Source organism: Columba livia, chromosome 1 (genome assembly GCF_036013475.1).
Source record: "Columba livia isolate bColLiv1 breed racing homer chromosome 1, bColLiv1.pat.W.v2, whole genome shotgun sequence".
Taxonomy (NCBI): domain Eukaryota; kingdom Metazoa; phylum Chordata; class Aves; order Columbiformes; family Columbidae; genus Columba; species Columba livia.
The window spans coordinates 155,849,786-155,862,935 of NC_088602.1; the positions used below are offsets into that span (position 1 = coordinate 155,849,786).

The 13,150-nt window shown below is 38.4% G+C and overlaps 1 protein-coding gene across 2 annotated transcripts in view; it reads right to left on the reverse strand.

Annotated features, from left to right (window-relative positions):
• PTPRR (protein tyrosine phosphatase receptor type R) overlaps positions 1 to 13,150 on the reverse strand; it is a 148,559-nt gene that overhangs the window by 13,269 nt on the left and 122,140 nt on the right. For both annotated transcript variants that reach the window (XM_065040371.1, XM_065040375.1), the window contains 3 exons: positions 9,678 to 9,757; positions 7,356 to 7,493; positions 61 to 171 (listed from right to left, as the gene is read on the reverse strand). In XM_065040371.1, the coding sequence (XP_064896443.1) occupies positions 61 to 171; positions 7,356 to 7,493; positions 9,678 to 9,757 (329 nt within the window). The remainder of the gene's footprint in view (positions 1 to 60; positions 172 to 7,355; positions 7,494 to 9,677; positions 9,758 to 13,150) is intronic.

Here is a 13,150-nt window from a genome sequence, read left to right on the forward strand (position 1 = left end):
CACTTAGCATTAAGAAAAACAAAGCATTAAGAACAGTGCTTCTCAGATGCAGATTGTTACCTTTATTGCAAGCTGACGGATAGTATAGTTCTCACATTCTTGCACACTGTTAACAAGGACTTCAACCTTCCCATAGATTCCTCTTTTTTCTGGCCAATAGAGCACGCATTTCTGGAAAGCAACCATCAGTGTCATCAACAAACTGGATCCTGGAGCCATATTCATAGCTAATTATTACAAAGAATGTATTTGTCTGAAAAGTTCAGATGAATTCAGTCGAGGTGTTATTCATATCAGAAGCATTCCTAAATAAGATATTGCTGAGTTCTTAATGAATGGCTTACTTAGGCCTAATTTTCAGGACCTGAGTTTTTCAAATATGGATCTCTGTCACTGAACATTTTCTACAGCTGTTTTTATTCTCAAAAGCTCAATGAAGTTCCGTTAATGGAATTATTTTCCACATTTAAAATTAAAGTTTTTTTCCCTAAATTATTCTTTAATCCATAGAATTAAATTTATAAAGTTTATTCTTTACAAATGAGATTTCCTTCTGAGGAAGAGATTCAGAATTTGTCCTCTCCTCCAAAGACTTTTTGTCCTCTTTATTCTCCTTAACCCTGACACAACAAAACATGTACATGTGGCCTTAGATCTTACAGAATTCAATGGGACTTAATGTGCATATTAAAGCATTTTGCAGAATCTGAGTTGTCTACTACATAACTTACTAGAAATGAATGTTAAAAAATCCATCAATCTTGCTAGAGCTAGACAACATTATTTCTAGAATTCTTAATGAATCAGTACTGTTATATTATTTCAGCAGTGTACCTGACAAGCATCTGCTAAAAAGATGAACAAATAGCATTTTATAGTGTGAACCAATTTGATTTTCCCCTGCAATAGTTTGCTTATCTTCCAGTCAACTGCAACTTCATATTTATTTCCATTAAAGTATCTCTATAGTCTACCTGAAAGCAAACATAACTGTTGTATAAGTACTTCTCTAAAAATAGATGCTTATTATCTTAACAGTGTAAGGTGTTTGAAAGCCACATTTTCAAAAATAATGCTGGCCAGTCTAACTTGTTCATTAAATAAAACCAAACCCAAACCAAAACAGCAATTAAATAAAACCTTCTTTTTAATATCCAATGCACAGGTAAAAAAATCACTGAGAGAAAAGACAGTTCTACAACAACAGGAACACACAAAGAACTTGTTATATTTCCTCACAAAGTCTTGCTGAAGAAACTGGCTTATATTTAGGCAGTATCCTAAATGATGCAGCAAAATTAAACAATCCCTTTAATGCAATTAATTGCCATAAAACATAGCTCCCAGTAAATCCTGCTAAAAATGAACCAGAAAAATATATCAGTGAAATGCAAGGCTTTACCACCAGGTGTGATCTTTAAGCTGCTACTCGATAACCCAATAGCTGATTGAACTGAATCATCTCTGTTGTATAAATACTTTTCTAAAAATAGATGTTCATTACCTTAATAGTGTGAGGTGTGTGAAAGCCAAGTTTTCTGAAATAATGCTGGCCGGTCTGATTGGTTTCATTCAAATCCTGTCTTTTGCAGAATTACTTGAACATCCTAAATTTGCTGTCTCCCCGAAGACATCAAGAATGGCAATAAAATACTCAGAAATTTGTGTGAAAAAAGCCTTCACAAGTTCCATGTGACACATATAGCTACTATCATCTGCCAGATCTGCAATTCATGCCCCTCCCTGGGAGTGTAGTTTTCAGTGCTAATATGGGAAAAAGAAAAGTCTAAATACACAATTGTACCCTGACAATCAACAATAGTCGAGTCAACCCCTGAGACTTCTTGATAAATGCGAGCAAGCGACGTTCACTACAAAGCCTTCAGGCACTCGAAAAGAGTGTTTTTCTTGACTCTTTCCCAGAACTGGAATTGGCAACTTGCTCTGGGTGGACAATGAAATGGGGCCGTTCATTAAAATAACTTTCATTTAACAGTCTGTCTACATTTAGTGAGATACAATGGATTATTTTTAACACAGTCTCCATGCACCTTTTCAAAATACCGCTTGTTACTGCCTTAAAAAATAGCCTTGCAAATTGAGCTGGGATCAGCTGGTTCAGGCACCCCTAAGAAGACAGATATTTGGGGGAATTAGCATATTTTTGGAAGTTAATTATAATAAAGGGATAAAGATGAAGATGAAGATGGGAGGGATAAACATATCAAACATACAAAAAATAATACAGAAAATCCCAGGAGCATCGTCAAAAAAAGAGTAAGTTGCCTCAAGCTATTGTATGATCCTTAGAGAAAATTGCACTGGTCTCAAGTAGGTATATTTTAAACCTGTTCAAAAGCCAAACACAATGGTTATGAGGGTTGCTGTCTAGCTCCATGTCTGTAATCAGTAAAAGCTTATTGCCTACAGCATATATCAGAAAAAAGGAAGAATTCACTTGTCTTATCCCCATGTAGTCCACAACTTCCACTCCTTGTGCTGGTCCTGATTCTGTTCCTTGCTGTTCTTTCAGGCCACATAGTTTCCCTTTAAGCATATTCATTCATACAGCACTTTTTAAATAGGTCACATATTTTGTGAGTTTGGGATTGAACGTTCAACCATCTGCGTAGTCAGCAAACACGTAACAGCTACAAGCAGGATTTTTTAAAAGACACTTAAGCTCAAGAAAAAGAAATCCTAACCAAATTTGCATGGCAGCCAAAAGCGTGGGAATCTTCTAATTTTCACATGGAAAATATCTTCCTGCCATCTTTCAAATCCCGTTGATTAGCCTTTTCATAGAATCATAGACTCATTTTGGTTGGAAAAGAAGCTCAAGATCATTGAGTCCAACCATAACCTAACACTAGCACTAAGCCATGTCCCTAAGAACCACATCTATGTATCTTTTAAACACCTCCAGGGATGGTGACTCCACCACTTCCCTGGGCAGCCTGTTCCAATGCCTGACAACACTTTCCACGAAGAATTTTTTCCTAATGTCCAATCTAAACCTCCCCTGGTGCAACCTGAGGTCATTTCCTCTCATCCTGTCACTTGTTACTTGGGAGAAGAGACCAACCCGCTCCATGCTACAATCTCCTCTCAGGTAGTTGTAGGCAGCGATCAGGTCTCTCCTCAGCCTCCTTTTCTCCAGGCTAAACAGCCCCAGTTCCCTCAGCTGCTCCTCATAAAACTTTTGCAAATAAATGACTTTTTTAAAAGGCAAAACACCAAGCAAATAGCAAACACAAAATAAAAAACCAACCAACCAAACCTCAAAAACCACCAAAACAAAACACCAAAGCAAAAAAACCCACACAAGATTCTCTGACATGAACAGGAAGTTTATACAACGAACAGTATCTCTCGCATGACCTGTAATTAATTTCAGCCTTTGTCCTCCCCACAGTGACAGGGCTGCAGGCCCAGGCTCCCCTTGTCCCCTGCCCTGTCTCCTTGTGTGCCCTGTCCCAGGCCTGCTGGGTGCTGGGCTCCATGGGAAGCTCCTCAGCAGGATGTGGCCCTGCTTCAGGCTGGGGTTGGCACCAGCTCTTTGCCATGGTCGGTCCATTCTCACGAGCATAGGCTTTTTAGACTTTCCTTGAGTGCTCCTGCCGCGGCCTTGTCCCCCAGTTCCGCTGAAGGGACAAGGCTCGCTCAGCTGACATGTTACTTACCTGCTTTACTTTCCATGGATTTGGACCCAGAACAAAATAAGTTTAATAATTCTCAAATATTAGTGAAGTTGCTCTACTTCAGCTCCACTTGTTTATTTTTCAATATAGTTATGCCATCAAATTTACACATTAAATGTCCCAATAACCAGGCCATCGCACAACAGTAATGAACAATTACAACAAAGCTTCATTTCCAGAATTCCTTTTTACTCCTGTCATCTATTTATTGCCACTACTAACTCAAGCATGAGAGCTATACTTTCAGAGGGCTTGCAGGATTTGCCTTCATATACTAAAATCCTCAAAATTAGGATGAAATCTGCTTAAGTTTTACTGAAACCTAAGACATATCTATGGTGCCAACACTCAACTAAAAAGTAATCTTCAAAGAAGCTTCTGTAAATTCTGTAAAAGGTTGGATTTGATTTCTGAATTCCAAAATCTACTTTGCTATGTGTAGATAAGCATGCCTATAGGCAAATTTAGGGAAAAAATGTTACATGAAAAATAATATGAGCTTTAAACAGTGAGTTAAAAAGATTGTCCAAAATAATTAGTGACAACAAGATTTACATGAGATGAATAAATGTGCATTGTTTAATGCATCTGTCAGTACTAGCCCTTTCTTCTTGCAGAACACTGCACAGTATTCTTTATTTACACTTCCCAAAATATGCTTCCTGGTTAACAGGTAATGTTGCTAGTAAGTTTTGAAGGCAAACTAAATGCGTATGCTCTATGGAGTACATAGCATAACCATGAAAAACAGCTGATACAACAGAAGTCTGTAAATTTCTCTATAAAATTACATAAAAGTCTATAAAATTCTTATACTCCACATACTTGTCTAATTTCCATTGCTCAGTTGTCTTGAGTAAACTCAGTAAGACATGAAGTTTATATGTGTCTCACGGATAAAGCTTTGTAAGATCATGTCCTAAAATATTCCTACAGAATTAGAGATGATCACTTTAAATGGGTGATTGATCTCATTCTCTTAGAGCAGGATGGATCACCCTCTGGAGGTTACTGCTCTTCAGTGACCAGGAAGGGTACCTAGATCACTAGATGAGATGTGTTTTTCCTCATATTAACCCTAAAATTATAGCTTAGAATTCCAAGCTTCTCATTTATGCAGGCAGAAGCTCCTTTACCATGGACTTTCCTGGTACAGGTAGATTTCCAATTCATTCGGATATTGTGTATTTTTGAGGACAGGTTTTATAGATTCTGCTTAAAATACTCCAGCATCCATAGTTCCTTCAGCATTATTCTTGCTTACAAATCAATCTCATTTATTTGGTCAGACTTCAAAATGAAAAGGAAGGAAAATCCAATAATCTAGTGCTCAACTTTTTTTCACACAGCTGAAATGAGTATTTTGCTCAGCACTCTACTTTCACGTTATATCTTCTTCGATCTTACAAACACTGTTACCACAGTGAATCTTAACAATTTTTTCATCTCATGGAAGGAAATAACTCTATAGAAACCTTTGTTTATCATAATTTCACACAATTCCCATTGTTATTGCAAATTCGTCACATCAGTGTACTGAACCAGCACACTAATGTCCCACATAATTTTACTTATGCTAAACAATTGAGTTTATTGTTGAGATTAAAGTTTTTCATGTGACGCTCATTATACATGACTTTATATATTATAGTATATTATAACTTAAATGGAGTCTGACTGATGTTACACCAAGGAATGAGGCCTATGCCTGAGAATCAGGTATGGGTGTTTATTTGTGCAGGTGTGGATGTGAATAAGTGGATAAATATGCTTTCAAATATGAAGGTATTTGTATGTCTGTATATTGCAGATACACCTCCCCAAGAATGATGGAAATAAAGCAGACCACAGAGAAGAAAAAAAATGAAGTGCTATTACGCTAACATCTGTTCTTTCCTTCCCTATAGAGAGCAAATACTTCAACAGTGAAGTTAATACGCTGAGCACTGCCACTAGTCAAGCTGTTTTCTTTTCAATAGCAAGCAAGGTTTCAGGAGGAACCCACTAACAGTGGGAGAGTTCCTAAGGTTTCTCGACAGGACAGGACAGCTTGTGCAAACACAGCCTCTCTATATAGCCTGGGAACAATTTGAGATTCCCCACCCTTTCTATTAGGAGGAAATTACCACTGCCAGGCCACAACAATGCGGATAAACACCAGTGCCTAGAGGCTGCGTAACTCAGGTAAACACAGGGCTTCCTGATGTGATGGAAACCACCGGGCACTTCTTTCAAGTCATTCTTCTTACACAGTGTCAGATGTGAGTGTTTGAACAGTCAGCATTTCCTCAGTGAAATACTTATTCTTTGGATCAGTTAGGTTGGGCTAAGTTTTCTACGTTTTTAGGAGTAATCTTTTTAATGTGGGCTTCTGGACACTTGTTTGAACAGTCCAGTGAAAAATGGCACCTTATTTGGAAATATGTCTTGGGATATTTTACAGCACTAACCCACTTTTTACATATAGCTTTCTTAAAATCCACTGCATTTTAAGTTTATGTTAGAAGCCCAAACTCATAAAGACAAAGAGCCAAGCAGTGGTCACGGGCAGAAGACAGAAGAGTGTGTCTACCGAGTCCATGTTTAAATGGAGCAGTGAGTCTGAGCCCTGTGAATGCATTCAGGATCTTGGTCCCTTGATCACTCAGACTGGGAATTTTGCCTGAATAAACTCTGTTTCTCTATCATCACATACATCTTAGTTGGAAGAGCAGGGGTGTGAGTGGAACAGGAGCAATATGGCCCTGGTGCTTACCTGGTAAGGTGCTGAGGCACCTACCTGGAACTGGGAATTGCTACTGAGTCTAGCAGTTTGGACTCGAGAAAAAAGCCAAACTCCTTTATATCTGTCTCTGTCTTGTCCACAAGCCCTGTAAATCACTTCTTTAATATTCAGTCTTCCAGAACAGAGTTTTGTGTTGGCTCTCTGCACAGGAGAGTGATTTTCATTCCTAATGTCTGGCAGTCACAAATATGGACTCTGGCACTATCAAGGAAAGCCTGGCAACAATTTACATGAATACTAAATAAAGCTATTAAAGATGCAATTGGGAATGGATCCAAAAATCACAGAATGTATAACAGGCAGGTAGATGGCTATTAGCAATTAAAATGCAATTGTCATCTCTACTTGGTACTAAGGTCAAGAACCATGTATTTCCATTTTGGCTAAGACCCCCCATGGTATTGGCACTTGGGAGCCCAAACTGGGATGGTCCAAATCTTCTGGGATGGTCCAGAAAATTTGTAGTATCAGGAATGGATTCAACACCTGCCGTTATAACAAAGTGCAAACTTCAACCATGTCAGGAAACCTCTAATCATAACACTAATCATCTATTCTTTATATACCAGAAAGTAACAATAAGTACAGAGGTGACCAACAGACAAATGAGTTGTTTCTTTAAAAGTTATGAACCCAAGAGCACAGATCTAGAAAATGGAGTTCCTTTTTGTCTTTTTTTTAATACATCTCTCATGATTGCTATGCAATTGCAGTTGGTGTATTTTGCTACCTCAATATTACTTTTCATATTACCCATTACCAGAGTATTTAAGAGCTGGTTATCTGCTAGCTCCCTCCCATACCTGCTAAGGTTCTTTCTACAGTATGCAGCCATAGGAATAATTTATCAGTTTGGCTAGTTGTCATACCTCATTTTTTTCTTTCAGCTTTGTGATCATAACAATGACAGGGCTATCTTCTTGCCAAACCATCTGCCAGAAATCATTCACGGTATTAATCATGGGTCCCTGAGTTGCAATGAAAGCCTTCTCTTTACCTCCGTATCCCTGGTTTAGAAACAGATACAAAAGCATTTACTTATAATTCACGTGGTCGACCAAAATTGCAGGTGAATGTTCTAGAAGAGTAGAAAAATGAATCTGGAATTAAAAAAAGAAAGTTATTTGAACTGATAGCAGTTATGACTAACAGTAGAGCAGATCAGAAATTTTTCAGTAGAACAGTTTTTCCTCTGGAAACTACTGATTTGATGGACCAGAATAGTCCTGAGAATACATCAATCCCTCTCAAATTTCCCTGCTTACTTGGCTTCTTCTGTCTTAATCTGTTTTCCAAGTTGTTGGGGCTTTCCATTATCCAGCGGTACTTTAATCCATGATTTATATTGCTGGAGTGTTTACAAGATAGCTTACAGTCAACAAGCCACAGGAAAAAAAAAGTAGAACTATAAAACTGGTTTCTATGAAGATTTGTGTCAGGAAAAAAGATTTAAAATACTGGAATGCTTATGGAGTCAAAGACTGCAGTGGATCTTAGCTAAGCAGAAAGAGCTTTTATGAGACCTTATAGGAGGGACAACATATCAGCACAGGGAGTCCCGAGATACACAAGTATATAGGAAATCAAAGAAAGGTTAGGCAGACAGTAGGGAAGCAGAGGAAAGGGAAAAGCAAGAAGAAATGGGAAAAACAAGAGATTGCCTTCTTATTTTTCGAGTGAGAAGGAGAACTTGTGAGTTTGCGCAGTGATAGGGTGCACAACAGTAATGCAGATGAGGAGAGCCTGGCAGTGGCTGATGGGGAGGAGTGAATGGAGAATGGCTGGAGGTGGTGGGGGAGCCTCTAGCCATCGGTCATGCTTTTGGGTTTCTTTCTCTCTGACAGCTACTACTCCTTGCATGAATCAATGGGATAGATCTTCAGCTGGTCCAAACAGTCCTCCTTCTATTCACCAATCTACCTGAACATACTTTGTCCAAGACACGTCTGCCAGGATCCCAGCAAGCCTAATGATATTGCACAAATGGATATGAAATTTCACTTCATCACTGGGTTGTGGTTTTTTTCTTCTGCTGCTGACAGTCCAACTGGCGTTAGCAGCAGGAGAAATCACCGTATGTTGGCCTGAAGGGTGGTGGCATGGGAAAAAGGGAGACCTCAAAGGACTCAAAACACAGCGTGGCTGCTGGAAGAGTTGCTCTCCAAAGAGAACTGCTCTGCTTAGTTACATGATGATGTCTTTCATACCAAACACTGAAAGTACAGGATATAAAGTGAAGCAGGGTATAGGGGCATGGGGGATGTGTATGTATATATTCACGTACTGTTATTTCAGTAAGCAACATCATTGTAGAGCTCTGGGGCCAAATTTTACATTTTTTCCAGCTGAGGATCTGGTACATAACTCTAATTAAACATTCAATTTTGTAGGTAGAGAACTGCCCTCCTAAAACATGACTGAAGTAGTGTCTTAGTAGTCTATTCAGCATACACTGTGCCATGGGATCAAGACGGCTCAGGGTTTGTGTGTCATCAAGAATTATAACACAGATGACACTTAGAAATAATGTTTTCCAACAGGGTTCACGCAGGTAAAGTCATGTAAGCATTCACTATAGGGAGTAAAATGTGAATGAGTGTGTGTGCTGGTGCACATGTGTATATTTAACACATCTAGTTTTGCTCCTTTTCACAAACTTGTTACAGTATTTTTTAAACTATATATCTGCTGATTTCAAGACTATCAATTGATATAGTTCCGCATGACAAAAACTCATCACCACTGAGTTTAGTTTTGGATAACATGATTGCAATGAGCAACCATACAGCTTATATTGCTGTTGACTCTGATCTTCTCTTTACCAAAATACTGGTATATCTGTCACTGTTAAAAGGTAACCCTCTTTTCCTTACTATAAGGCAGTAGGACAATATTAAACAGTAAATACAGAAGTAAACAAATAGTAATGCACGTGTTTCTTAATGTTTTTTTCCCACGTATTTGATAAATTGTTTTCTTACTGCAACCATTTTAGTACATTCATGACTATGTGGTCTTTTTCACAAACAGCTCATGAAACTATTTCTATCACACCAACGCAGACAAAAATATTAGGAATTATCAATGAAGATGGGTAGGAATAAAATGAGTGGCACCTTGGCAATATCAGCTGTTCACGTGGAAAATCAAATATTGTCTCAAAAGCACATGAAGAGTGTACATTTACTTACCCTAATGTAGTTAGCATTTATGTAGGTACTCAAGGAGTCAGATGGATTTTTTGGTTTCAAATACACTCTGCTTAGAGGATCTAAGAGCACAAGGAAGATGGAAATTGAAAAGAAAACCCATAATTAGAAGATTTCTATAGAGAGTCAAAGACTTGTTGAAGAAAATAATCTACTGTTATTTGGCGCTGTCAAGCACTAAAGCTTTATGCATCAAATTCTTCCTTCTGCAAAGGATCAATACATGTAACGAAGGTATCTCAGCAAGCTGTGGGAATTGAAGCAACACTATCAGGTCTGGGCAATGTTCAACAAGGTCTGGTCTACCTGTGCTGAGTATCAAGCTGACCTGCCTAGACTGTCTCTGAAACCCGAATCATATCACTGTATGATGCCAGAAAATTACACCAAGTCCTTTGGATTCAACTTTGATATCTTTGCCTGAAACTGTACTGTTCCAATGACTACAGTTGAATTTAAATTAAGAAAAGCTCCCTCTGCCTGGGATGAAATCAGCTATGTGTTTTTCTACCAATTTAAGTTCACTGTAAGGGGCTGGACTAGATAATCCATATCCTTCCCTTCAGTCCTGTGTTCTCATCTGACACAATTTGTGACCATCCATATGTACAAGACTGGAGACACAATGCCAAAATACAGGAACATTTTCCTTCACGCTCTTCTTTTTTCCATCGTCTTGGATGATCTAGAATGGAGTGGGGGCCAGTTCTGTTGAGTATACAACTGGGGGTTACTAAATCCCTCCTGCAATTTTTTGCTTGCTCCTTTGTGGTGCCGTGATCCTCCACATATTACCTTTTTGGAATTAAAGCCAGTAAATTCTCGATTAGATAGTATAACAGAAAGGGATAAGGAGAAGGCGGGTGAGGTGCCTATGTTGGGGGTGTCTAGGGGCACACTTTGACTTTCTTTACATTTTCTCTGAAAAAAAATATTCTACTGTTAACAAAATCATATGTAAGTATTTCTGTGCTGAAAAAAATCATCTTTTTTTCTGGCACTTTTCTTAATTAATTAGAATCAGCAGCTTTTTGACAGTATACTTACACCTATTGGTTTGGAAATAGTCTCTGGATAGCTGCTTTGCTGAATGCAATCTAGGCAATGTATTCAAAAATAGATATGTGGATGTGAACTGGAGAGTGGTACAAAACCACTATTTATTATTGTGGCCCTGCTGTTTATGCAAGAAATTTATAATTGATGTACATACACTGTAGCAAAAACTGGTATTTTCAGAGTTGCTTTTGGAGTTCTTTCATAACTTTTCATCCTGTTCCTAAGAACAAGATAAAGCCTTTGCAAATCAAAGGAAGAGGATGGATGATCCTAAACATACTTTAGGTCCTTTTCCCACTGGAGGTCACAGGAGTGGAGCCTTTGCAAGACTCAGGCTGGTGTTTTGAAAGTATGTTTCTTAATCTGTGCAAATGAATGCATGACTTGTAGTTCAAAGTCAGTGCATGGAAGTCTTGCCCTCTGCATTAACAGCACAACATGAACTTTAGGTAGCTTGTATTAAAATCTCTTTGTACTAGCTTTCCAAACTCTTTCACTTAGAGCTTTTTTTATTTTATTTTATTTTTTTTTTTCCCCTTAACAATATGAGGACAGGAAACCTCTCATTCCTTTTCAGCACAGAGTGATTATTAGCCCTTTCCACAAATGCCTCAGGCTACATGGCCTTGAAAAAACACCCGCTTCCTCCAGCTCACACAATGCCTCTCATTCTGGTGTAGCTTGACCCCTACCTTAAAAAACCTCTTCCAAGCAGACTCAACATCCAGTTTAATTACGATGTCTTGAGATAAATCCCTCCCTTACTAAGGAGCACCTAAATCAATTTCACAATTTCTGAGACCTCCTTCCAACTCCAATCAACAAAACAAACGCTTCTTCCGAATGGGAATCTTTTATAAATTAACAGTCCTGATGAGTTATGAAATAGGTAAGTGCTGTAAACTCAGCTCTGAAATGAGGAAAACCTAAAGATCCAGAGCCACTAAGCAATCAACAGACACAAATGGAAGTAATTAGTTTCCTCCTGAATGACAAATACCTTGGAGGTAATAATTTTTTCCTTGAGGATGGCAAAGTCAGAGAGTTTGAAGCTACAGCAGAAAGACACAGATGGTGGTTGCAAGGCTGAATTCATCAGTGTTTGTACAGCATCTCGAAATGCAGCAGAGCTGTTAAGCACTTATAATTACTAATAAAAAATGTATCCTACAATTTTGACTGAGGCAAAACTACTGCTGTTTTCTTCCATGTATTTAGGAGGTCTGGAATAGCTCCCCTGTTAGAGTAGAAGAAACATCCTCTAATTCCACCTTTAAGAAATTAATATTGGCCTGAATTTACCTGGCTTGAAGAACAGGAGGGTGTTAAAGGGGCTGTAGCTTGTCCCCATGAGATAGTCCAGTGCAGGGAACAACCTGGGCTATATGGTGGCACTGCTGGGCAGCCTCGCCCACTGCCATCGATAGTGAAGCTTCATCCACTCCAGGAACACCACTTTGTCATGAAGACCCAGGGCTTTGTCCCACTGCAAAGGCTGTACTCATTATATGGTGGGTACGATGTGCTGTAGTTGCTTTTTCATCTTCCATTTCGACTGCAACTATGTTCTGAATTCTTTGGAGTATGGATGTGTTAGCATTTGTAGCATTTCCAGGATAAGTCATTCGTCACTCCTGGTCCTGTCCTAGATGGCTTACCAACAGTAGGACTGAAATACTATGAGAAGGACTGTCCTTAAGGTATTTCTATTTTGTGAGCAGGAAAAGAAGAAAATTTGGTAAGGCAGACTGCTCTAACACTTGCAGCCCAAAAGCTCATAAATCTTTCAAATATTGAAACATTTTGAAACTCATTCACCTCTATTTTACCTGGTTTTGCTTGCAGCCTTTAAATGAATTATGGATACTGCTATTATAATATTTGGTAAACACTGTAATGCAGGACGTGGAAGAATCATACCGGACTGAACTCCCAGTCTCTGCCAGGTGGGGAATAGGTTATTAGACTTGCAAATAATACAGCTGCCTCAAAACACCTCATGTATAGAACACCTGTAAACTATGCATCATTTTTCAATCTCATCGGAATAATTTCCTGGCACTTACAATATGATCTGTGATTTCTCAATGGAAAACTTAACAGATTTCTCATGGTGAGCACCTCTGCATTTTAAAACATGCTTCAGTATTACAAAATAAAGTTTCATTCATGCAAAGGGAATCTTTCTTATCTACTAAAAATAAGGTCTGCCTACTATCCATTTACATTTCTAACTATGCAGTCTAACAGATAAATTATGATAACACTGGCTATTTACAAACTTTATAGCTGTTATGATACTGGTGACCACAACTAGGACACACTTTGTCAGGTCACATAGATATGCAAAAATGCTTTGATGAAACCATGTTGAATTCCACTAAGATTAAAGAGCT